Here is a 23,622-nt window from a genome sequence, read left to right as displayed (position 1 = left end):
TGCTGGAGCAGCTGCTCAAGCTGTGACAGGAAAGGATGCTGCTGAAAACTTTCCCCACTGGTTCCTTCTTGCATAAATACCAGGACCTGACTGACTTCAGGCAGCTCTCTGACCTGCTCCAACTTAATTCCCATTCTGCAACAGCCTCTCTGACATCTCACAGGGCTGCAGGGTCTCTTCTTCATAGGTCAAACCTGCCTGAGCTCACTGGGGTTTGGAAGAATCAGCATCAGAACTGGGTTTTGCAGCTCTGATATAACTAATAAAGGTTTTGCTTCAGTTCAAGAGCTGGGCTCTGGGTGTGGTGAGAATGGTGAAGTGTCCAGGAACTCAACCTTTACCACCTGACAAGGCCTGTTTGGGAAGGACATTAATGGCCCTCGTGTGGGAATTGCAAAAGGCCTGAAATGTTTCACTATTGTTTTATCTAGGAGGGTTTGGTTCCTTTGGTTTGTGCAAACACCAGAGGCATTTGCCCAAGGGGTAACCAGCACTTCCTCCCCTTTTGTTAGTGCTCCTGCCCCGGGGGAAACCTCGGCTTCTGAAATTCCTCCTCCATAAATTTGTTTCTCACCGAGCTCTGGAGGGAAAGCCCCTCCTCCCAGCTGCCTGCAGGAAGGTTGTCCAGCAGCAGATGATTTCAGGAACCTCTCTTCCTGAGTAACACTTTCCATTGCTCCCAGTTGGTTGGCAAAACAAGAGCTCTGGTGTTTCCAGCAGTGAACGGACCTGTCAGAGCAGCCTGGGGGTTCCCTGTCCATGGGGAACTGAGCAGCCCCTCTGCCCTTGGAACCACCTCTGTGTCCCTTTGGATCCCCCTCTCCCTTTGGGAGACATCCCAGAGTGCCGAGGTTCCCTTCCCAGCAGTGTCTGTGATCATTCCATTGACAGCACATTAGAGGAGGTTCCCAACACATGGGAAGGGTCTGGAACTGGGGGGGGGCAAAGCCTAGAAACGGGGTGACTGGTTTAAAACTAACCCAACAACCCAAAATGAATCTATTTCTGCAGGGGGAAAATATTTAGGGTTCAAAGGGTTCAAAAATATTTTAAGGTTCAAAGCCCTGCATTGAAAATCACCCTCATGAGCTCAAACTCCAAGACTTCAAGGCCTAAAGTTTGTATCCGGTTATAGATTCCTAGATACAAGTGTCAAGTTGAGTGGGGTTTTTTTGTTGTTTTGGTGGGTTTTTGATTGTAATTTTAACCAAATATCTGTAATTTTAGAGATTTAAATGGTAGCTTCAGTGCAAAACCAAAAAGCTACTGTGCTCCAAAGATTGATGCCCCCAAACCACCTCTTCTTCAGTTTACGACAAAACCTGATCAATCCTTCCTGGTAGTACCAGACCCTGGGAAGAAAGAGGAGCAGGGTTCTCATGGGATATCCATGCCCAACATGTGAGATTCTGTAGGGTCTAGGTTTCACCAAATCTCTCCCTTTGTCAAGACACAAATTTTGGGCTCAAATCCAGTATTGTAGCCCAAGTCTAATCCAACTGTTCTTTACCCAGCTACGCTTTAACTTATATTATATAAAAATAAACTTACGAAAAAACCTGTCAGTCATCATCCTTGCACATGCAGCTAAACCCCAGAAAAATCTCTCTTTACAGAAATAGAGCTTTATCCCTCCAAAAAAAAAATAGTTGACTTTTCACCACAGTTATTTTCCCCCTAATTTTTTATATTTCATGTCGTTCCATCAAGTAGTTTGATGCAGTTAAGCTTTTCCCTTTGGCCTTTTCTTTCACCTCTTCCTCGTCCCCTCTTTTTTCACTCATTCCTTTCTTTCTGTCCTTTTCCATGAGATGGAAGATGATGAAGAGAGATGATGGAGAGAGGAGGGGGGGAACTGCAAACCCACCCAAACACCGAGTTTCGTTGTGCTGGCCTGAAGATAAACGAATCCAGACTTTTTCTTTCCCTTGTTCATCCTTGCTGGGACCTGGGGGAGCCATGGTGGGGGATGAGCTCAGAGCTTTGCAGAATTATCTCAGCAGTGGGTACAATCAGAGGTGGGTCCCAGCCAGGGCTCCGGATATGAGCAGTTTCCAGCCCTGCAGGGGAGGTCGGATTTCGACACCGGGGCTTGTTCCTCGCTGTCGGGACTGGAACTGGGAGCCAAAAACCCCTGAGCTTCAGGAGGTTCAAACCCCAAGGGCTCACATCTCCGGTCAGACTGCTGGGATGAGCCACCAGCACTCCTGGGAGACACAACACTCCACGGGCTTTGGGAGGAATAAAACCCCCTGCAGGAGTCACCAAAGGCCCTTGGACAGCCCTTTGCTGGCTCTCAGAGGATGGAGGGGAAGCCTCTTTGTACACATTCCCTCAGTCCCCACCCCAGGGAGCAGCAGTTTGGCCTCACATCTGAATTAAGGTCGAGAGAGACAGCACAGAGACATCACAGAGACTTGTGCTGTTCTTTCTGGGTCTCAGGAGCTGGGGACAAACCCAACTCACAGCTCAAGAGCTGGGCAGCACCACAGCCCCTGTCAGGGCTTAAACTCCACAGCTGAACTTCCCCCAGCTCAGCTCAGCTCAGCTCAGCCCAAGGCAAACGGGAGAGTTGCTCAATTCTTGGCGTTCCACCAAAAATCAGCCCAGAGGAGGAAAAAAAAATCTTAAACCAAGAGGAAAAACAGCCCTTGCCTCCCAGCAGCGGCTGGGATCAGTATGTTCAGTTCCACTGGAATTGGTGGATGTTTTACTCCGACGTGGAACAAAGGATGAAAAGATTTAGCCGAGAAATAATTCAGTGGTTTCCCCCCTTTCTCCCCTGCTGTTTCCTCTCCATCCAAACACGTTCTCATCGTGCTTTCCATGAACACTCAGGAGATTATCAGTGAAAGTCATTCAGTGTGAGCAGCAGCAGAGGGTGTTCTGAGGGCTCATTTTGCACTTAAACAATCACACTGAAAAATCAGATACTGAGATTGCTACTCTGACAAAGGAGGAACAAAAACATCTTCGGTGTCTTATGGACTCATTAAAAACTAGCCCAGGCAGTTGGAGTATTGCATTTTCACCCAGATTGACTCATAAGTGATTAGAATGAGATTAACAGGGGGAAAAAAAAAAATAATTAAAACATCACTGGAACTGTTCCCACTGCAAAGTGGGGCTGAGTCAGAAGCAATTATTTTCATCTGGGAAGTGGGAAATGTCATTTTGTAAAACTCACTTTACCCTTGGCTGGAAAATGGCCAGCTTTGCTTTGCTTGGGGTTTAGTCACATATCCTTAAAATTTTTGGAAATTTTTTATTGTCATACCTATCCATTTCACTGGATAGCACAGAAACCCCACAAACCACTTCCTGGTTCGGGACAAGAAAGTGATTTTTCCCCTTGTTTCTTCTTACGTGTAAATCTATCAAAATTCTTCAGGAATTTACACAAATCCATTGGGTACAAAAAGCAAAAAAACCACCAAACCCACACCCACTATCATTGTATGGAATATGTCTGGGTTGAGTGAAAGGCTAAATACTGAAATTCCCAAATACTTCTCTGAAATTTATCTTGAAAAATTAATAAAATCACAGACTGGTTTGGGCTGGAAGGGACCTTAAAGCTCATCCTATTCCAGCCTCTGCCATGGGTAGGGACACCTCCCATCCCATAGACCAGGTTGCTCCAAGCCTTGCCCAGCCTGGCTTTGAGAAGAGATTCCCTGTATTCCACTTTGAACCCAGAAAATTTAAAACACCTGTGATGCCTTCCCTGACAATCAGCTTTTTGTTTCTAGAACGTTCTGCACCTAAAATTCGATTTAATCGATTATTCAGGTTTATAAGTCAACAGAGTAGAGATTCTTGCACAGGGTTTTTTTTTGTAATCTGATGGTGAAACTCATCATTAGACAAATTATTTCCAGTAAATTGCTCTCTTCACCCTCCCTGAGTGCTGTGGCATTTCAGACTTGTGCAAACATTTTATTTTGAGATAAGAGTGCTGATGCCACTATCCAAGAACAATAGAGGATGATTATGGATCTCAGAGACCATCTAATCTAATTCCTGTATAAACAGGCCATGGGCCTTTTTTAAATGAAATGCCATTTCGAGGCCAATAGATACGGTTGAACTGAAGCACAGGCTCTGGGAAGAGAAGGGGAAAAAAAGAGATGCACGGATAAAAATGTGCAAACAACACACTCGAGGCAGGTGCCAAAATCCTGCCCCGCCACCTCTGACTGTCAAGAGCCTGTGGAAAGAAAAAAATGTCCAAAGGCAACCACATTTTGATGCATTTTAATGGCAGAGGAAAGACTTTGCAGCTCCCAGCTGGCAAGGGGGAAATGTTTTACCCCATTTTCCATCTCACACAGGAAAAAGGAGCGTAAGAGGCATCAAACACCTGGGATTTTCCTTGTAAATGAGTGTTGCTGTGGTGAGGCTGGGTTAGGTTTAGGTGCAAACCTGTGGATGCTCTTAAAGCAGCAGCTGCCTTTTCCAAAGTGGATTATTGTGTGTTGAGCACACGGGGAGTGCAGCGTGGCCCACCCTGGCTTGGTTGAAGGCAGCTGGAGTTTCACCACAGGTAATCCCATCCCAGAGCACTTCCAAACACCTCTGAGCAAGGAACTGGGGAGAAAAGAAAACCCTTTCTCCCCACTCAGCTCTTCTTGGATGAGGCACTGGAGATCTCTGTGTGTAATCCCTGCCACCACCCCAAAAAAGGGATATTCGGAAATCAGCTTCACATTGTCACAAAGGGACATTAATTGGGTCTGATGAACTCTCCTTTTTGCAGGTTTTGTTAGAATAGAAAAAAACAAGCCCCCAAAAAAGTCCCTGTCTGACACTCTAAAGTGAGAATCTTTGAGAGAGAAACAACAACCACAACGGTTTGATTTATATATTTAATTTTTAATTAAAAAATAAAGGTTATCTTAATACATCTCTTGCAGCCTTTGGGCAAAATGCACCCTTACCAAGACTTTATGAAACATGATGCACATCTATTCTTGGCACACATCTTAAACAAACACCAACTTTTTGCAGCAACTTCTGAAATCCATCATCCTCCCCAAACCCTGAAAACATTGAAAAGTTCATTTTAAAAAAAAAAAAACCTACAAAAATTAGTAGTGGGCCCAAAGCAAAAACCCCAGATCGAAGCATCCCAAAGCTTTTGGAGCAGACTCAAATCCAAACCCTCATCTCATTCCAAGATTAATCCTGGATCACTGCAAATTCATAGACACGGCACCCAAACAACCCAGAGAGATGCAATTGGAATCCTGGCCCGGGAAAGGATCTCCCTTTGGAAGCTTTGAGCTTTCCAAAGCAAACCTGGGGGGGTCTGAGCCCCTTCCTGGAGTTGTTGTAAGTGGGGCCCATCCCTGACAGAAATAAGTGCTGTTACAGAGGAAATGGTGCTGCTGGAGCTCCCATTCCCTGCCTGTCCCTGCTCCCACACCAGGCCAAGCTCTCTGTCCTTTTGCTCAACTCCAGGGTGAGGATAAAGCCAAGAGAACACCCTGAGCCCTCCAGCCCAGCCACACCACACACCTCTGCCTCCCACCCTCCCCTGGACCTCTGCAGGAGCTGGCTTGGGGTTCCACATGTGCTTTCCCTGGATTCACATTCAGGCCCCCGTCCCAAAGCTCCCTCAGCAGAGGGACAGGTTGGCACCATTCCCAAGGGATGTCTCTGTTCCACCTGGCCCACCATGGCTGATTCCCAAAGGCACAAAGTGACCAATCTTTAGACTTCTGCACAAGGTCTACATATATATATATATTTATATATATATGTACACACACACCATTACATACATATTTAAATATATATATACATATATATATATATTTGGTTTTGGTTTTTCTCTTTTTATCTCTTTTTTTGCTTTTCTTTTCCCCTCCCTTCTTTCCCTTTTAGCTTAGTGGTGTAGTTTCCTCTGAGGAGGGCTCTGCTATATGTTCTGGAGGCTTCTCTGTCTCCAACGAGGCTTCTTCTGGCTTCTCCTCTGTCAGTTTGGGCTCCTCAGGGGTTGAGATCCCTCCAGCTCCTGACTCTGGGCCTGGCTGTTCATTTTCTCCTCTGCTTCAATCTCCTCCGAGGTGGGAATGGAGTTTTTCTTGGGGCGGCCCTTGGGCTTCGTTGGTGCTTCCTGGCCCCCCTTCAGCACCTGGAGCAAAGAGATGAACCATCAGGGTCAACCTGAGCTCCATCCTGTTCCTGTGTCCAATTCCCTCTCCCTTCACACCATCACTGCAGCAGCAAGGCACTCCCAGCCAAGGGTCTGTATCCAAGCTAATCCCAAATTGGCTGGAAGTGGCAGTAACTGTCCCACTACATTCCAAGGAACAGCCTAGAACTGCATGTCCCCTCCCAGACCAGAATTCACAAACACCTCCACTGGAGAACGTCACAGCATCGTGGTGCCCAACCAGCATTTAGTGCAGGGTTCTCCTTTCTAAAAAGGTTTTAACTGGGAAAGGGCCACGAAGCTGAGAATGAGTGGAAGAGGAGAAAGGAAGAGGTGAAGGGCAGGAATTTACGATATCAGCTCTCCAAACTGCACTGTTTTCTACAGAGCAACACGATCTTTTTTGTCCGTGCACAGAACCAATCCCACATCACAGGAGTGCCAAAAACGCAGATATTTTGGTTCTTCCCTCTGTTCTACTCTCATTTCTTTCACCCCTTTGCTTCGCATCCTTCCTCCTGCCTGTGGTCCCCCCTTGCCCACCACACATGCTGCAGTACGAGCACGTTAAAAAAAGAGACCATCTCCGGGAAAAACCACCAAGAATAAAACCAAACTTGGTATAAATAGACTCAAGCTACTGACACGATGCTCAGCTTTCAAATCTGTTCTTTTGCAAGCAGTTTTTAAGGACCATGGGGAACATGGCAAGGAACCACTCACCATTTTCTTCCACTTCATCCTACGGTTCTGGTACCACGTCTTCACCTGGAGCTGAGTCAGCCCCAAGGACTGGGCTAAGTCGAGCCTAGGAGACAAAACAGACACTGAAATGAGTTTACAGAGGACAAGAAGAGCTCAGATGCCAGGTGCAGTCAATCCAGCACTGTAAGAGCATTCAACAGTGTCCCTCTGATGTGTCGTTTTGAGAACAGTCCCACAAAAGCAGCAAATACCCTGAATTTAGGATCGAAAGACAGAGGCTCCTATGGAAGAAACTCCATTATTTAGGTGTTTTCAGACTCTCTGTTCCCTTTTCTCCTCCTAGAAGTCACAGGGTTTCCCTGCCCTCTTGGAAACACAAACCTGCTGCTCTCCAGCTGCTGACACTCCACGTTTGCCCATGGATTAGGGACATCACATCCCCAAAAAACAGGCCTCTGGTGTTTGAAGCCAACACGTAGGAGCAGACACCAGCACCAGTCTGCCTTTGAAAGTGCTACTCTCTGTATCACGTTTCTTCTTCGCTGCCTACATCAATCATAATCCCTTCCCATTTCTGATGGAGCAGGAGCACACCTAAATCAACCCATTTCATCAGCACTCTGCCATCGTAGGCAATTTGGGCTTACAAGGGAATTTATTATTTGCGTGTTTTGCTCCAGGGTCTGAGCGGCAGACAGCCCGTAATCCTCACTCATCCTCCACAAATCTCCAACCCAGGCAAGTTCATGTTGAAGCCACTCATTATTTCTGTATTAAACCCTGGGATATGAGGCAAATGCGGCTCAGGGAACTCCTGATCCTTCCCCACAGGTGACAGCACATGAATGGGGCAGTTTTGTAATGGAATTGCACAAGGGATGGGCTTGGGAATCCTCAGCAGTGCTGGGAAAGTGCCCCACAGAGTCAGGGGGACAGCTCCAACTCAGAGCCACATTCCAAAGTGTTCTGGATTCTGGGACTTCTTGGCAAGTATCTCCTTGCCTTTGGATGGGGGAGCACATTTGTCAAGGCTGAGTTTTTCACAATAAAACTCCTGTTTCAGTTGGGCTCCTGGGGTAACCAGACTTGTATTTGCAAGCACTCACACCCCCCACACCACCTCCCTGGGCTCCAACTCACTCTCATGGATTCCTGCTTCTCTCCCACTTTGGAATCACTCTGCACCTGCAGGTTTGTTGTGCCACCACAGAATGTCTGTACCCCACTGATTTAAGATGCCCCTGCTGTTCTTTAAGAGTAGAACCTGGCAGTCACTGCCCTGTCACACCACACTCCCTCACCACCAATAAACCAGGTGCCCTCCCAGGGGTACAACCTTCTCCCCAGGCCAAAAGCTGCAGGAGTGACCACGGATCACAATCCACTGCTTTGCCACCACGTTTCCAGCCATGAGCTGGCAGAGAGCAGCACAGCTTGGCCAGCTCCTGGTGACTTAGTGCACATGTCCTGTAACTCTTTGACTGCCTGCAAGCAGGGTGCCACCTCTTGCCACACATCCCTGTCACCAGCACTGCCTGGAAATCCAAGGAAACAAACACAGGGGACGTGGAACACGGACAGGAATTGCTCACCAGCCCCAAACATGTACAAAGCCAAGGAACAGTCACATGATAATGTTGATTAACAGCCTCGAGGGCTTCAGCAAGTGTCAACCACCTTGTGATGTGAAGCTGTGAGGAGCCAGTGCATTGGGAACTCTGCTCTGAGACAGGGTGGCCATGGCCAGGAAATCTGGCCTTGCTGAGACCCTTGGCTTTGGTGACAGGGAGCAGAGAATGCCATCTTCAGTTTAAATTTAAATCCAGGGCAGGGGTACCTTTCAAACCCTCTCTGGGTTTACAGACTTCATAGGAATTGGATGGGTGTGTTTCCTGTTCCTTCTCTAGGCTTACAAACCTTGTAGAAACTGGATGGGTCTTTTCCCTATAATTTAAATTGGAAGAGTAGAATTGAAAGCCTTCAAAAAAAGCTAAAGCCTCCCTTAGTTTGGTTTGCCCATGTGGTACCAAGCAGTCCCTAAGAACTCACCTTTTCCTTCAAATGACAAGGAACTTGCCTATGCCTTTGCAGGCAGAAGTCAGCAAAGAAAAAAAAACCCTGGCTCTGTTTTCCAAGCTGATGGACAGGACACACCACCTTACCACTGAATTGCTGCCCTAGGTGCTGGATGGAGCCAGATCAGCAGCCAGCTGGAGAGCCAACCCCTCAGGTGTTAAGGAAACACACACCTGCTCCAGGCACACAAACCACCACCATGTGGTGTTTCCACTGGAGTGCTCTGCTCCTGTCACCTTTGATCCCAGCACAAGTCAGCCTTGAAGCTCAGTCTGGCCACCCAGCAGCCAGTCTGTAACGTGCAGCTGCCGGGGGTCTGAGCTGGTCCAGGAGGCTCCTGACTGCAGGGGGCTGAATTTCTGCCAGCTCCATCCCCAGGAGGATGCTGTGAGTGTTCCTCAGCCCTGCCCACCCAGGGCTGGCAGTGGGCAGTGCTTTGGTGTGGATCTCAAGCCCCAGCAGAGTTCAGGCTACAAGTTTAGCTGAGTGCTGGGCACCTTTGGATGATTTGGGGAAATTTGCATCATGAAAGGTGAGACAGGGAGGATTGAGGTTGTTCTAGTTCAATCTTCATGAAAAACTCATCAACTCCAAAGTTTAGTTTTGCTTTGGTGCCAGCACAGTGTGCTCTGAGCTGCCAGAGCTGCAGGAGTGTTTGGGCAACGCTGTGAGCACAGGGTGGGATTGTTGGGGTGTCTGTGCAGGACCAGGAGTTGGGCTGATGATCTCTGTGGGTCCCTCCCAGCACAGGAGATTCTATGATTTTGTGGTCTGCCCACGGCCTTGGCCAGTGGAGAGACCTCTCTGTGGAGCCAGAAGGCAGCAGGGGGTGTTCAGCGTGGGGACAGCTGAGCAGGGCTGGAGCAGCCCTTCTGCTCCTCCCTGATCCTGCTGGGGAGCCACTGACCTACCTGTCGGGGGTAGAGAGATACTTCTGCTTCTGGAATTTCTTCTCCAGGCCCATGAGCTGGATCTCGGTGAAGATGGTCCTACTGCGGCGCGGCTTCTTTATCCTGGGCGTGGGCTGCTCTGCCTCCGACTCGCTGCTGCCCTGGGCCTCGCTGGGCACAGGCTCTGAGCCCCCAGGGGAGGGCTGGGCTGGCAGCACCCTGGAGCTGGTGGCAGCTGGGAGCAGGTGGGGCACCACGGAGGGCTGCCTGGTGATGACGGAGATGAGGGGATACGCCCGCAGAGAGGGGGAGCCTGGCAGGGAGGGAGGCAGAGGGGGAGAGAGGTCAGCTCGGGATCATGGAGTCCAACCCTCAGCCCTGCACGGGACCATCCCCAAGTGACCACAAGCAGCTCAGTTCCCTTCTCTGGCCTGTTCCTTCCCACGTGGATGAGTTCCTGTGTCACCTGCTCTGGCTCACCCTTGCCTGGGCAGGGGGCTTGGACTGGGTGATCTCCAGAGGTCCCTTCCAACCTCACCTGCTCTGTGATTCTCCCAAGCTGCACAGCTTTCCTTGGGCTGGGGGTCTTACCAGGTCACCCAGGGAAGGAAGGATTGCCCTTCCACTGGCTGGTTTTTCTCTTTGTAGGGGCTGTATTAACACATCCCACTGAAGTCATGCCTAATCACCACAAGAGATCAAACTTCAAGCAAATGTTGAAATCTGTCCCCATTCAGTTCCCAACTTTGCTTTCCTGTGGACACCAGGACAGGGTTCACTTGAGACAGTCACCTCATCTCCCCTTCCAGCCAAGAGACAACACAGTTCAAGTCACAGCCCATTCCCTGCATCACAGGAATGCAGCCTCCATTGTCCACACTGACCCCACTGACCATATAGGAAGATGAGAATAAATAGATCCCAAAAGTTCTTCACTGACTCTTAACTCCACAGCTTACACCAGCCAGTTGATACCAGCCCCATAAACAAACCAGTTCTGCTCCAATCCTTTCAGGTCAGGGCCGTTCTGGGATGACAAATCCAAACATTCCCAAGCACCAGAGGAAGTTCTGATTCACAGCAGGCCTTCTGATTTACAGCTGTAGCTGATTCCTGCTCAGCCTTAGCCCCAGGAAATCAAATGTTCCCTTAAAATCTGGGCAGGGAAATCGGGCCACGTACGGGAAACAAACACTCACTGTCAGATCACGACTTTGCAAGCAACCTGCAGAGTCTTGGGCAAGCCACTTTCTTGCACTCATTTGCCAGGTGGAAATGATCCTCCTCACCTACTCCACTGGTGGTAAAACATGGATTAAAGTTTAATGTACATAAAGTATTCGGAGATCTGTAGATAAACGGTGCTGTGGAAAGGAACATGTTACACCAGCAGGCCTGATTGGGAAACCCTCACCATGAATCACCAGTCATGAAAATAATGATCTGCAGACCTCATGAGTCTGTTGTGGTGAGTAACTCCTCGCTGTGGAACAGAGGAGTTGCCAGCCTGGCCTGCTGGTGACCTGTATTCCTTACTCTCCTCCCTGAGTAAAGGGCTGTGATCCCAGAAACCAGGTCCCAGGAAAGCTGTGGTGCTCAGGGGGCATCAAAGAATCCCACAGAGTGTTGATCATTGCTGCTCTCCACAACCATGGCAAGCTGTGCAAAATCCAGCCACTCACAAAGCAAGTTTGGGAAACTGTTGCCAAAGCTCTGTGAATCCCAAAGGATTGGGATGTGAGCACAACCATGACTATGGGGTTTAGACAGACTGCAAGTTAAATCATCCTTTCTCCTCCACATCTCTGCAGTGCCAAAACTCAAAATGTTTCCACTGAATTGAAAGTCTCCCATTAAACCACTAAGGAAGTACTTGAGAGATGAGATCAGAATTGCCCAGCCAACCTTTAGCTTGTGTAAATCTTTACCTGCCTTTTCCTCCTGTGGAACTGTGCTGATCTACAGCATCACTGAGGGACCTGGCAGGAACTCTGCCTTGATTTACAACCTCTGGGGCTGTTCAGAGACCCTTCCTTTACTCCATGAAGGAGTGGATCCAGCCTTACTACACTCCCTTATCCTGCTCTTATGGGGTCCTGGTTCAAACCTGCCCATCACAGAGTTCCTGTTCCTCTACAGGTTCATCCTCCAAGCCTTATCCTACAGCCTGTCCCATTCCTGTCCTTGCTCATGGGTGGCTTTTGGCACTGGTTAATTGATACTTTCACCCAGGTATTTCCAGCAGAGCTCTGCATAAAACACAAAATTACCAAGGAGTAATAAATCACCAGAGCTCAGAAAGCCCTGTAAGGCTCCAAGTGACTGAAAACCCTGGACAAAAGGATTTTTACAAGGAACTTTCTTCAAGGGAGGTCAGCAAAAGCTATTTGACATCAGAGCTACCAGGGATATTTGCTTTCCTGCAAGCAGTGGCAGCAGCACATGGGACTGCTTGGAGAGAGGGGAGGATAGTTACAGTAGTCCCAGAGCTTATGCTCTGCCTTCACCAAAGAGAAAAGTCTCTTCAGACTGTTTCTCTGATAACCAGTAGGATGAGGATGAAAAGAACTGCCTTCCTCCTTGCCCAGTCAGCAGCAAGGACTTTGCAGGGTACAACATGCTCTGTTATCAGAGCAGTAGATGACACTGGGCTTGCTCAGGTCCGTGTTTTCAAGAGCTGAGCACCTGAATGAGGGGATTCACTTTCCCAAACGTTCAGCAGCAGCAGCTGTGCCCTGGCCCAAGGCTCAGAAAGGCTCAGCACAGGCTTATTTTTGGTGCCCACGTCAGGGCACAAATTTATTTGCAGCCCTCCCGAAACCGCCGCGCGACTCGGGCGCGAGTCGTGGCTCGTAACTGCTGAGCTGCTTCGAGCTCCAGGTGGGGAGCAGATCTGGGAGGCTGCTGACACCGAGTGTCATGTATTTGTTTATCATCTGTGCCCCTAAGAGAAGCCTTTGCCTACAGCCTGACACCAAGAGTTGTGACAGTGCTCTTAGAAACCATCGTAAATAATGAAGTCACCTGCTGAGGCTCAGCCCAGCTTAGCCAAGCTCAGCGTTCTGCCCTCAGCCTGAGGAGGGCACAGCCTGCTTGGGGCATGGGGTAAGGATGGCATCTAGAGAAAGATGGGGGTTCAAGGCTGCAGATGTTTTGGGGAGGGGAAAGCTCCAGGTCAGAAAGGGGGCAATGCTTTAGCAGCCAACTCTCCTTGCAGAGAGAGCAAACCAGAGCTACCTGACCCCTGCTTTGCACAGGCCAGCTTTTAGATCCCAAAGTTCAATGTCCTGCTCTAGATCAAGTTATCCCCCAGTTCAGAGGCCACTGAAGTTGAGCCAGCCCGTTGTCTCCATGAACATGACTGCCCTTAAACCATCCATGCAGTTCTCACCCTGATAAAGCCTCGGCTGCCAAACGCTGCCAGATCTGAGGCTGGATCTAAACTGCACATCCCCCAGAGTTCAAAGGTATTTCCAGACTGACATGGCATTGTAAGAATGGAATAATTCCCTAATCTTCAACAAATTAAATGCTGGCAAGGAGCTCTTGTCTGCTCGGCACTGTTGGGACATGCTCTGTCTCCCAGGGTGGGATGAATGGAAGTGAAGGGTTCTTTCCTTTCCATCCCTGCCTTTCCCAGCAGTTCCAGCTGTTGTTGTTTCAATGTTGTCTGAGCACCTTTTCCAAGCCTGCCCCACTGGCCTTTTGCACATGAAAACCAAAAAGCTTCCCAACAAAAGCCAGAAAATGAGGGATTTTGCTACCCAAGAAAGACACTGCCTGTGGGTTATTGTTTGCATCAAAAACAATCAAGAGACCCCCAGTACAATGGAATTTTTCCTGGAGTTCTTTCTCAAGGATTTGAATAGTCTCAGTTCCAAGCAGCAAGAAAGCTCTTGAACATTCCATAAAGTCAACAACTGGCCACTCTGCTGCTTGAACCAACCAAGAGCTAAAAACGAGAAGGACATTGGACCTGCAGAGTGTTTTCTACCCTCTGAAAACATTTTGCTTTGCTACTTAAATTTATCTGTGTTGGCAGCCCCTGGACAGTGAATAGTAGATGTACACCAAGCACTGACACACCACCTTGAAACAAACTGACTCACTCAAACCACACGGGTCTGGCAGAACCCTGGACTCTGTTTCCTCATTATATGAAAAAGATTTCTCCTGTAAGAATATTGGGATTTAATGTATCCAAAGATTACTTTTTTTTTCTCGCTTGTTTTGCTGTTCAGCAGCAACACCAGGCAGGTGTTAGACCAGATGACCAACCTGAAGCCATCTCCAATCACCTGCTTTCTTTAAATTTCTTCTGAACTAGATACGACACAGCATGTGTATCGCCACCACTACACCAATCACCTTGCAGAAGTTTTAACTAAAAACAAATGCTTCAAACAAATCTTCTCCCCTTCTTTTCCCCTCCCTCCTCCTCCTCCTCCTCCTCCTGGCTTAATTTCAACCCCAGCAGACACAGACTAAAGGGAAGGGAAAAGGGAAAGCACTAATTAGTTGCACTGTTTGACTGCCGGCGATGGCAGAACAGTTTTCCTCCCAGGCAAACTCGGCTAATGCTGCTTTGGAAAGAAAGAAAGCAAAAGGAAGGAAAGATTTATGGATCAGCTCCTCTTGGCAGGTCAGCCCTGCTCGGAGGCAGAATGAAATCTCCGTCAGAATGGGCTGCGCTGAAAGGTAAATAATAAAAGAAAATGAACTTACGACTCAGGAAGGTCTATAAATCCATCATCTCCTGAGTGTCAAAACAAAAGGAAACCAAGAAGGAGTTGAGTTCACTTAGCAAAGAGCTGCATTTTGCTGAAGGAGCAGGCAGCCTCCTGACAGGGAGGAGCAAGCCCTGAGTGAAGCAAAGAAAGCAAAGGAAGCAGGGACGTGTTGAGAATTGGTTGAACCACGCACAGTTTCTTTAGTGGGGAGGGTGTTACATCTCCTTTTTCCTCCACAGATCCCCCAAAGCTTGGATTATAGCACCAGAGCTGAGCAGGGAGCTGGGACAGTCCAGAAACAACCCTCAGATACTCTTTTGCACTTCCTACACCTCTTTGAATGTTGGAATAGCTGGAAAACCTGCAGGAGATCCTCAGAGCCTTTACAGGTGCCAATTTCTCAACTACTATAATCAGATTTTTTCTGTGATTATTACATATTAAATAGGAATCTTGCAACTGGGAGTGCTTGAAAATGGTCTTTATTGCCATTCCTCTTCTCCAGCACTCAGAACTCAGTCCCTGAGAGTTAACCCTGTTTTGGGAAAGAAGAATTGTCTTTGGGTTTGTTTCTTTTCCTTCTTGTTCTCTTTTTCTTTGGTTACCCGTGAAAACAGTTATAGCTAAGCTGGAGCCAAAGTCTTTACACAGGAGCAGAGGTGAAGGGCACTTCTGGGACATTCTGAAAGCTTCCAAAAATAGTCTCCAGACTCAGTCCAAATGCACAGAGACACAATTTCCATGGGAATCATGTCACGAATCTTAAGTGCAGAGCTGGAACACGAACAGGAGCTGCTGGGGCTCCGAAATAGCATCAGGGAGGTTCCTTGGGGGAAAGTTTAATTGCTCCTCAACCAGAGAGACTGCAGGTACAGTTCACACCATCTTCTGTTTTCACTGCAGTGAACCCTTTTAGCCTGACAAGGACCACGAGTCTTGCAAAAATTAAATGCAAATCAGCAAGAAGTCTGCTGGGTAGCACCTGGGCTTCTGTGCAGCCAGGATTTCACCTGTGTGTGTCCACAGGAGGAACACAGAAACCAACAACAAAAAAAAAAGGAAATCAGTGCAGGTAATTTTAGTCCAGATAAAATGATCCTTCCTGCAGGCATTGTGACTGAAGGCCACTTCTTCAGAGCCTGCACCTTCTGTAGGAGCCAAGTGGGAGTGGCAGAACAAAAAGAGGCATCTGATCAAATGGTACATTTTGACATCAGCTTTTCAGGTGGGAGAAAACTGGGGCTCATCCAGGAGTCCTGTTTTACCTTCCCCAAGAGAACAATCCCTTCTCTCTTCAAGCAGTTTTTTGAGGGAGTAGGTTTTCAGCTCGCTGGGTTTCAAACAAAACCACTGAAATCTGCAAACATTAAATTGAAAGGTGCTCTTCCCCCAAAGCATCTCTCCCCATGCAGCTTCCAGAACAGCTCCCCAGGGATGATGGAGCTGGACACAGCTCCTGCTGCCCTTCCCCAGGCTCTGGAGCACTTGGAGCTGTGCTTGAGTTCAGCCCAGTTTCAAAGCCACAGATGACATCTCCTCAGGCCTTGGAGCTGTGAGATCCAGGTTTTCCTCTTCAAGCCTGTCCCCATCAGCAATGTATCAACTTCCACATCATAACAGTAATGACTAAATTTGGAGGGTGTGAGGTGTGTGTGCCACAGGCCTCCACAAAAACCAACCAGAAAGGTAATTATCCTGACTTAATAATGGTATTTGATATTCATATAGGGGTTTTTTTTCATATGTTTAAGGCCCTGTTCACACAGTAAGTAATTAGTCTTGAACAACTGTGTACATAAAGAAGATTTATTTTGTTTTAAAGAAGTATTTAAATAATCTATTTGGCCAGTACTCGAGAAATCCTTTGCAGCAAGTGTGGTTTCATCAGTGGAGAATGAATTAGAACACACACCACTGCTCTATTCTGAATTATTCTGCTCCAGGTACTCAAATGACAACCTGCCTTTTGGGTGGGAGCCCTCTTTGACTCAAACCACACCCTCCAGCCCACCTGAGGTGGCTCAGAGAGGTCCTGCTCTTTTTGTCTGAGGATTCACAAAGGGAACCTGCCTGGGATTCCTCATCTTTAGCTGATGATTCCTTCAAATCCTACTCAGTGAGAAAGGAGGTGCACTGACCACAAGCAAATCTGCCCTAATAAACTCCTCTTGGGATGTCTGGGCCCAAGGCCATCAGAGCTGGGAACAGCTCCCAAGGGGTGGTGGGTTTGGAAGTGAAACTCCATTCCAGACCCTCACTGGTGGGACTCTGAGGGAGTTCTAAGACTCAACCACCAGCACATGCCCACAATGACAGCACTCAGGGGAGTTCCTGGGCCAGGAGCCACCAAATCTGTACCAAGGGACACTTGGGCCCCATTAACCGATCCCAGCCTGGAGCTCCTTCTGGTGGACTGAGTCCTGTCAAAGCACTTCAGCCAAGAGTCCCCTCCATCACCAAGGATAAGGCTCAGCTCTGGGGCTCATCACCAGCTGGACCCAGACTGAGCGAGCAGAGCAGCCAAAGGATGACAGAGTGGATTTACAGGGAGGCTGGTCTTGGCTCCCGGGGTGGGGGAGGAACAGAGCGCTGAGATGACACAACTCTCAGGGTGTCTCAGCTTACAGTGCCCGTGTTCCCTGGTGACAGACATCCCCAGACATGGGGGCAATGCAGGAGGCCAAATCCAATCCTCTGTCCAGATGGCGTCACTGGTCAAGGAGCGAGATTTGGGCTCGGATGGAGAAACAGCTCATCAGAACTGAGAGGGTGGAGTTTAATGGAAGGGCGAGTCACGTTCGGTGCTTTCTGGGGCTCCCTGAGCATCCCTTGCCTGGCCACCACCCAAGCTCTGAGTCTATATGGACTTTGGGCTCACACATTGTGGCCCTTCTTACATCCTCACACATCTGAGAAATAAATCTGCCTCCTCTCAGGATTTCACAGTTTCTGTCCAAGTTCAAAGGCACGACGCCACGAGCGCGTAAATCAATCAGCCCCTCACTTCCTGCTCTGTTAATTATTATCACAACATCCATAAGCAAACACCAGCCCCGGCCAGCTGACTGTCTGTGCACACAAAAGCACTCTTCAGGTTTCTCAAGCCCACCCTTGTGTGAGCTCCAGCAGAGAGCTGCCCATAAATATCACCACCTCTTCCTGCTCCGAGCCCTAAAACACTCCGCTGAGTGACACGTGGGAAGGAAGAGAGTGCAATTGTTTCCCAGCACCACACTGTGTAAATTTTGCCTGATGGATCTTTTGGAAAATGCCTTTTTTTTTTCTTCTCAGGAGAATAGTAGATCAGTGTTTTAATCAGACAACCCCCTCTTTTCCTCCTGGCTGAAATGAAAGGGAGACTTCAGCAAGTCCCACTGTCAACCTGAAAGGGACCTGTCACATCTTGGCAAAGCCTCTGCCTCTTGTAACTGTGGCTTATCATCTCAAGGGTTGCTTTATTAATAATCTTGCCCCCATCAGGACACATTTAGCAGAGGGGTTGGTGTCTCTGAGCTGCCTGTATGATTCTTTGATCTTGCATCTGCCCCAGCAGAGAGAAAACTCATCTCTGTTTCCTCCACGGACGAAAATAAACCCAGTGGCCGATTTGGCCGAGCAGCTGCACAAACAATGCAATTTAGAAGGATGTAAATGATACACGAGCAGGTTTTGTTCACAGCCTGCCAATTAGATCAGTGATCTTAACCCAGCTCTTGTGGCTGGGCAAGGAGGAGAGACAGGGAACAAAGCTGAGCATAATGCACACCACGGAGTTATTCCAGGAAGCTGAAGCCCCATTATCAGAATCTGGAGCACCTTGGAATAGCATTTCCTTCAAACCTGATCTCTTTGGTTGAATAAGTCGACAAAGACTATGTCACAGCTTCCACCAGCACAGGGCATGGCTATTTTTACTCCCTTCACATCAAGTAACAGCACGCCCGTGTCACCCCCTGGATTCAACCTTAACCCAAAAAGGACAGCTAAGCTTTCACTTTTGGGTGGAGGCAAAAACACAACTCAATTTCCAGTTTGTAGAAACCTTTCTACCAACTATTCTGGAACATAAAAACCAGTGCTGGCAACTTCATTCCCAAAGCAGCTTCCTTGACTTGAGGTCTGTTTATATTATATGCAGTCAGCCACGAGCTGGAGATGTTGCAAGACCCCTCAGCCACGGATTCACCCCCCACCTGCAGCCGTAGCTGTTCCATATGGACCAAGAGGACTCCAAACAGCACTTCAGCCCACCCTAAGTCAGGGTGCTCTGCCTGTTCCAGCCTGATTTGCAGCAGTCAAAGCCCAGCCCATTCATTTCAGTGTCGGTGGCGTTTGGGGCATTTTCAGCTGAGACACAAAGCAAGTTTGACTCTTCCTGAAATTCATCCAAAGCAAGTTTGACTCTTCCTGAAATTCATCCAATCTCAAAAAGCAGGCTGGGAAAATGTACCAAGGATGGGCAGTCCCCGAAAGGACACACCCAGAACCAGCAGTTCTATGAGAAAAATGTCAATCTCGGAGCTGCAAAGTGCTTTGGAGGTGTGAAACCACCTATGTGTCAGCAAAGCAGTGACAAAGTTCTCCCAGTTAGCACAGCTCTGATAGAAGGATGAGCCAGAAATTCCAGTTGGTGAGCTCTAGGTGTCCTGAACTCCTCCTGCCCAGAGAAGCTGTGGCTGCCCCATCCCTGGAAGTGTCCAAGGTCAGGTTGGATGGCGCTTGGAGCAACCTGGGATAGTGGGAGGTGTCCCTGCCCATGGCAGGGGGTAGGACTGGATAAGCTTTAGGGCCCCTTCCAACTCAAACCACTCTGGGATTCCCAATACAAGCTCCAAATACAAGCCCCCACTCATGTCCAACATCAGCCTGCAGGCTTTTTTCTGTTCTGATAGGAAGTCAGCCAAGGAGACAATGTTTTCACATCTCCAGACAAATAAAGATTAAACTTCGGGTGGAGACAGGCCCTAATTAATCATAAGGGATGGAATTAGGTTTCAACAGTGCCCAAATTCTGCCAGCTTTAACTGTGAATTAATGCCATTGTGGGTAGAAATGTTAGAAGCACAACTGTTCCTGACAGCTCCGATCTAGAACTGCAGACAATGCCATAGAACAGCCTGATTTGGGGATCCAGGTGGGAACCCCTCCCTCAGTCTGAGATTTGGAGGGTTCTCACCCATCAGCACATCTATTTCCCTCCAAATCCCCATGGCCCTGTCACTGTGGAATGCAGAGTCACCGTGTTCCACAGGTGTGTTGGGCCTCCATAATCTCATTTAAATACCAATCAGAGAAGTCAACAGGCAAAAAAACAATGCAGCCCTTTCTTCCCTCCACAGGTGGGTGGCTGTGCAGCTCCCACTGGCACTAGAAACAGCCCCAGGCTGATGGGAATATTGTCACCTTCCCACCAACTTTACCCTGTCCAATAAAGCACCAAAAGAACAAAGTTTTGCTCACTTGGTGTAGATTTTGGGGAAAGTGGACACTGGGCACGGCGTTTCCGACCCTGCCACTGCCTTAATGTTCCATCTCAGCCAAAATTCCTGAATCCCACTGGATTTCTCTTCTCCCCACGTGCAAAATGAGGGAGATAACACCCAGCAAAGCACTTTGTAGAGGCTGGGAAGGACTCCAGGAGCAGCCAGGAGGGGGGCAGGGGGTGTTTTTATCTCGCTGAAGACGCTGCCCGTGAATAGATTGCGTGAGCCCCGTGTTGAGAACTCTCCTTTGTGTCACAGGATTACGAAATCCCTTAATGTGCCATTAATATATATGCTAATTTGGAAGCCAGGCCTGTGTCCTATTCTTGTGCAACCCTGGATGTTTCCACGGGAACCCCTCCAACACCAGGCACAGACGCAGCGCGTGGTTTTTTCAGACCAAAATAGCTCTTTTTCAACTCAATTTTCGAAAGTTCTCCCGACCCAAGAAAAATATTCTGCCCAAGATCAGCTGTGGCTGCCAATTTTAACGTGATGCTGCTGCTCTAAATGGGTCTGCAGGGAATATTTTTTGTGTGTTTCCCAAATATCACCATTCCCAGGCTCTTCTGGGGCGCTGCTGGATTGAAACTCTGGCAGGCAGAATCTGCACATTCCCAGTATTTTTATTAAGTTTGGAAAGAGGGGCTGTACCCCACCTGTAATATTAAGCTGTCCAGAGAATTTAGGCAATTACTGGCATTTACTGCTCTATGATGCAAAAGAACCAACACTTGTGCCCCATCTCCCTGGATGGGTTTGCTTTGCTCAGCCATGGTGTGATAGTTTTGAGGGATCTTTCAAATTCTGAGAGCCTTTAATTCAGGTTTGGTGAAGCACAGATGAAAAAAAAACGGTGTCAATTTGACCTTTTTCGTAAACATCCTCCTCATGTCGAAGTATTGATGCCATGCCCACAGCTGGCTCTGGTTCCATCCCAGGAGATCTGCTGGGAAGGATTTTCCGTTTATGTAGAACCTGAGAAAGGTTTTCTTGGACTCTTCAACTCGTTTCGCTGTCTTGAACTAGATTTTCCTAAATTAATTAAAAAGTGCTTTTTAAATCCTTTTCCTCCTTTCCTTAAGCCATATTACAGAAATGACAGTATCTCAAGGTTAGATGGATGCAATGTTGAATCCATACAGATACAGATGTATGGTTTGTTAATAACAAGATGAGTTCCATGTCTGCTCTGCGCGTTCCAACCACCACAAACACTCCACCACCACCTCCTTTACATCTACACAGTGACATAGTGGGGAGAAAAGTGCAGCTGAAACTAAAGTAAGATCAGGAACTTATGATCCAACACAAGAATTGGCTCAAAATACCCAAAGATTTCAACTTATTTTAGTCTTTATTGAAAATGCAAGAAGAAAACAAAGACTAATGGAATTTAGGCATTTGAGTAGTTTGCCCCTTCGAAATTTATAAAGTTTCAGAATGTCAACACATTCCTACTCGCCCCCGGTTTGGAGGGAGCAAAACAAGAATCTCAAAAGGAAAAGAAAAATCCCACATAAAAAAAAAAAAATAATTATGTGAGTTGTCTTTGCACACATTAAAGAGAGGCAAGAAAATGGCATCGTATTCATTATTTTCTCCTCTCCGTGGGTCACCTTTCATGCAATTGTTGGGAACAAAACCACACTCCCACCGAGACTTTAACATCCCTGTTTCCAGCACTGCTTGGGTGAGGAGCCTGAACAAAAATAAATGGTTCCTCCAACGAGACACATCATCCATCGTCGGCGTGTACAGCACAGCCATTAATCACCGCACAACCCGCTTATTACGGCCAGTCAAGCACTGGCAGCACAAATGCTTATAAAACAGGGGCTCCTTTCATAATTCCCTGCCCTGGCTCTCAGTAGTTTAGAGGCTTAACCCTTTTCCAGTGAGGGATGGGCAAACTGGTTCTGCCTAATTCCAAACCGGCTCCACGTCACGGGTTCGAAAGTTCGGCCTGAACTCAAACGTTCTCAGGCGCAGCTCGTGCTGAGGGAGAGGAAGCTCGAGGGGAGGAAGGCAGGGAAAGAGCAAAAAAACCCCACAGGGCTTGGACAGAGTGTAAAAATCCAGTAAAGAGTCAAAGGATGCACCAAAATTGGTGATGAATGGGTTGAAACCCCTACAAAGCAATAAAACCAGTTTTGTCTTAACACTTCTTTCATGTGATTTGTGGGGAAGTCTCTTCCCTCCTACGGCCTTCACCGTGCTGGGAATAAGCTGCAGCATTTCCTTTGTGCTTAATTAATCCTCATGTTAAGCATACACAGTCCCCACTGCCCACATCACTTTGGGCTTCTCTGGCATTTCTCAGCCAAGGATTTTGGCACAAGTGTGGCATGGAACGCTTCTTTTCTTTCAAAAATGGGAAGGATGAGGAATTCCATGAGCGTGTAACAGCTCCACGGCATTTGTTAAGTCAAGGACAAAACCAAGCAGGGATGGGCAAAGCACCTGCAAAGCTCCCAGCTCTTCCATGGGCTCTGCAGAATCCCAGCTCCAGCCAGGTACCCACGGCGTGTCCCAGGCTGCCAGTAAATGAGTGCTCAGCAGAAAATGCTGATACATTGGCAGTCTGATGCAATTCCTTTTCTTCTCCTACACACCCAAAACTTCTGTTGACTTCAAGGAGTAAATAAATGGGGACAGGAGGGGAATCAAGAGGTGCTGAGAAAAGCAGTGTTTTGCCATCACGTGCAGCATGAAAATACCAAAGCCCCACTATTTACTGAGAGCTGCAACGAGCGAGACAACTGAACAAAGGCAATTCTTGCAGAGAGAAACTGGATAAGGTGTGTACTTGAATTTTCTCCCAGTGTGAAAACTGGCCCCAGTAATTTGTCAAACACTTCAGCTGAGTTTGTTGACAACTGGACAAATATTTCCAAGGTTGGTATCAATTACTGGAGGCAAATGAGCCGTGATTGGCTTTGGGGAAAACAAACATTTTGAGAAGACGGATTAAGAGTCCACCACATGTTAAGTTACACTAAAACCATGCACCAGGTACTGGAAATGAACACTTAAGTTCTGGGGGGATTTTTCAGTTGATTAACAAAGCAGCTTTGGGTGGCAGCAGCAATTCCATCATAACTTACTCCATGTGTAAGAAATACTCGGTGAATGTCTCACAGGCAAGTGGGATACACCCCAGCAAACGCTCAGCAAGGAGTCAAAATCACACAATATCCTGAGTTAAAAGGGACCCACGAGGGTCATAGAGTCCAACTGCACAGGACACCCCAAAAACCACACCAGAGGTACTCAGAAATTCAGCAGCAGCTCTGCTTCCTAGGAAATACTGGGAGTTTTCCCAAGGTGATTCTCCTGAGGGAGATGCTTTTCTTCCAGTGAAGTCGCCGTCAAGGCGCTGCGGTGAATGAAAGTGTTCATTCGGCTGCCAAAAGGATTGTCTATCCCACAATTTACCATTTTCACTTTGCAGGTGACAAATACAGCAGGGAAGAGCATTATGAGTGCGTTTGGTTTGTGAAAGGCAACACCAAACTGGATCTCACTGGGGAGTTAAGGAGTCAAACCCCTCATGCCAAGGCCATGCTGGGCAGCAT

General features: G+C 47.9%; 2 protein-coding genes across 2 annotated transcripts in view; both read right to left on the bottom strand.

Moving 5' to 3' along the window:
* ST3GAL4 (ST3 beta-galactoside alpha-2,3-sialyltransferase 4) overlaps positions 1-23,622 on the bottom strand; it is a 1,214,471-nt gene that overhangs the window by 65,389 nt on the left and 1,125,460 nt on the right. The gene's annotated exons all lie outside the window — the stretch shown is intronic.
* BARX2 (BARX homeobox 2) overlaps positions 4,855-23,622 on the bottom strand; it is a 29,405-nt gene continuing 10,637 nt past the window's right edge. The window contains exons 2-4 of the mRNA XM_050323066.1: positions 9,853-10,144; positions 6,884-6,968; positions 4,855-6,139 (exon numbers count right to left, since the gene is read on the bottom strand). Of these exons, the coding sequence (XP_050179023.1) occupies positions 5,981-6,139; positions 6,884-6,968; positions 9,853-10,144 (536 nt within the window). The 3' untranslated portion in view covers positions 4,855-5,980. The remainder of the gene's footprint in view (positions 6,140-6,883; positions 6,969-9,852; positions 10,145-23,622) is intronic.

Source organism: Myiozetetes cayanensis, unplaced genomic scaffold (assembly GCF_022539395.1).
Source record: "Myiozetetes cayanensis isolate MyiCay16 unplaced genomic scaffold, myiCay2020 scf29, whole genome shotgun sequence".
Taxonomy (NCBI): Eukaryota; Metazoa; Chordata; class Aves; order Passeriformes; family Tyrannidae; genus Myiozetetes; species Myiozetetes cayanensis.
The sequence above is the reverse complement of the archived record's forward strand: the minus strand, read 5'-3'. Positions and strand labels throughout refer to the sequence as shown.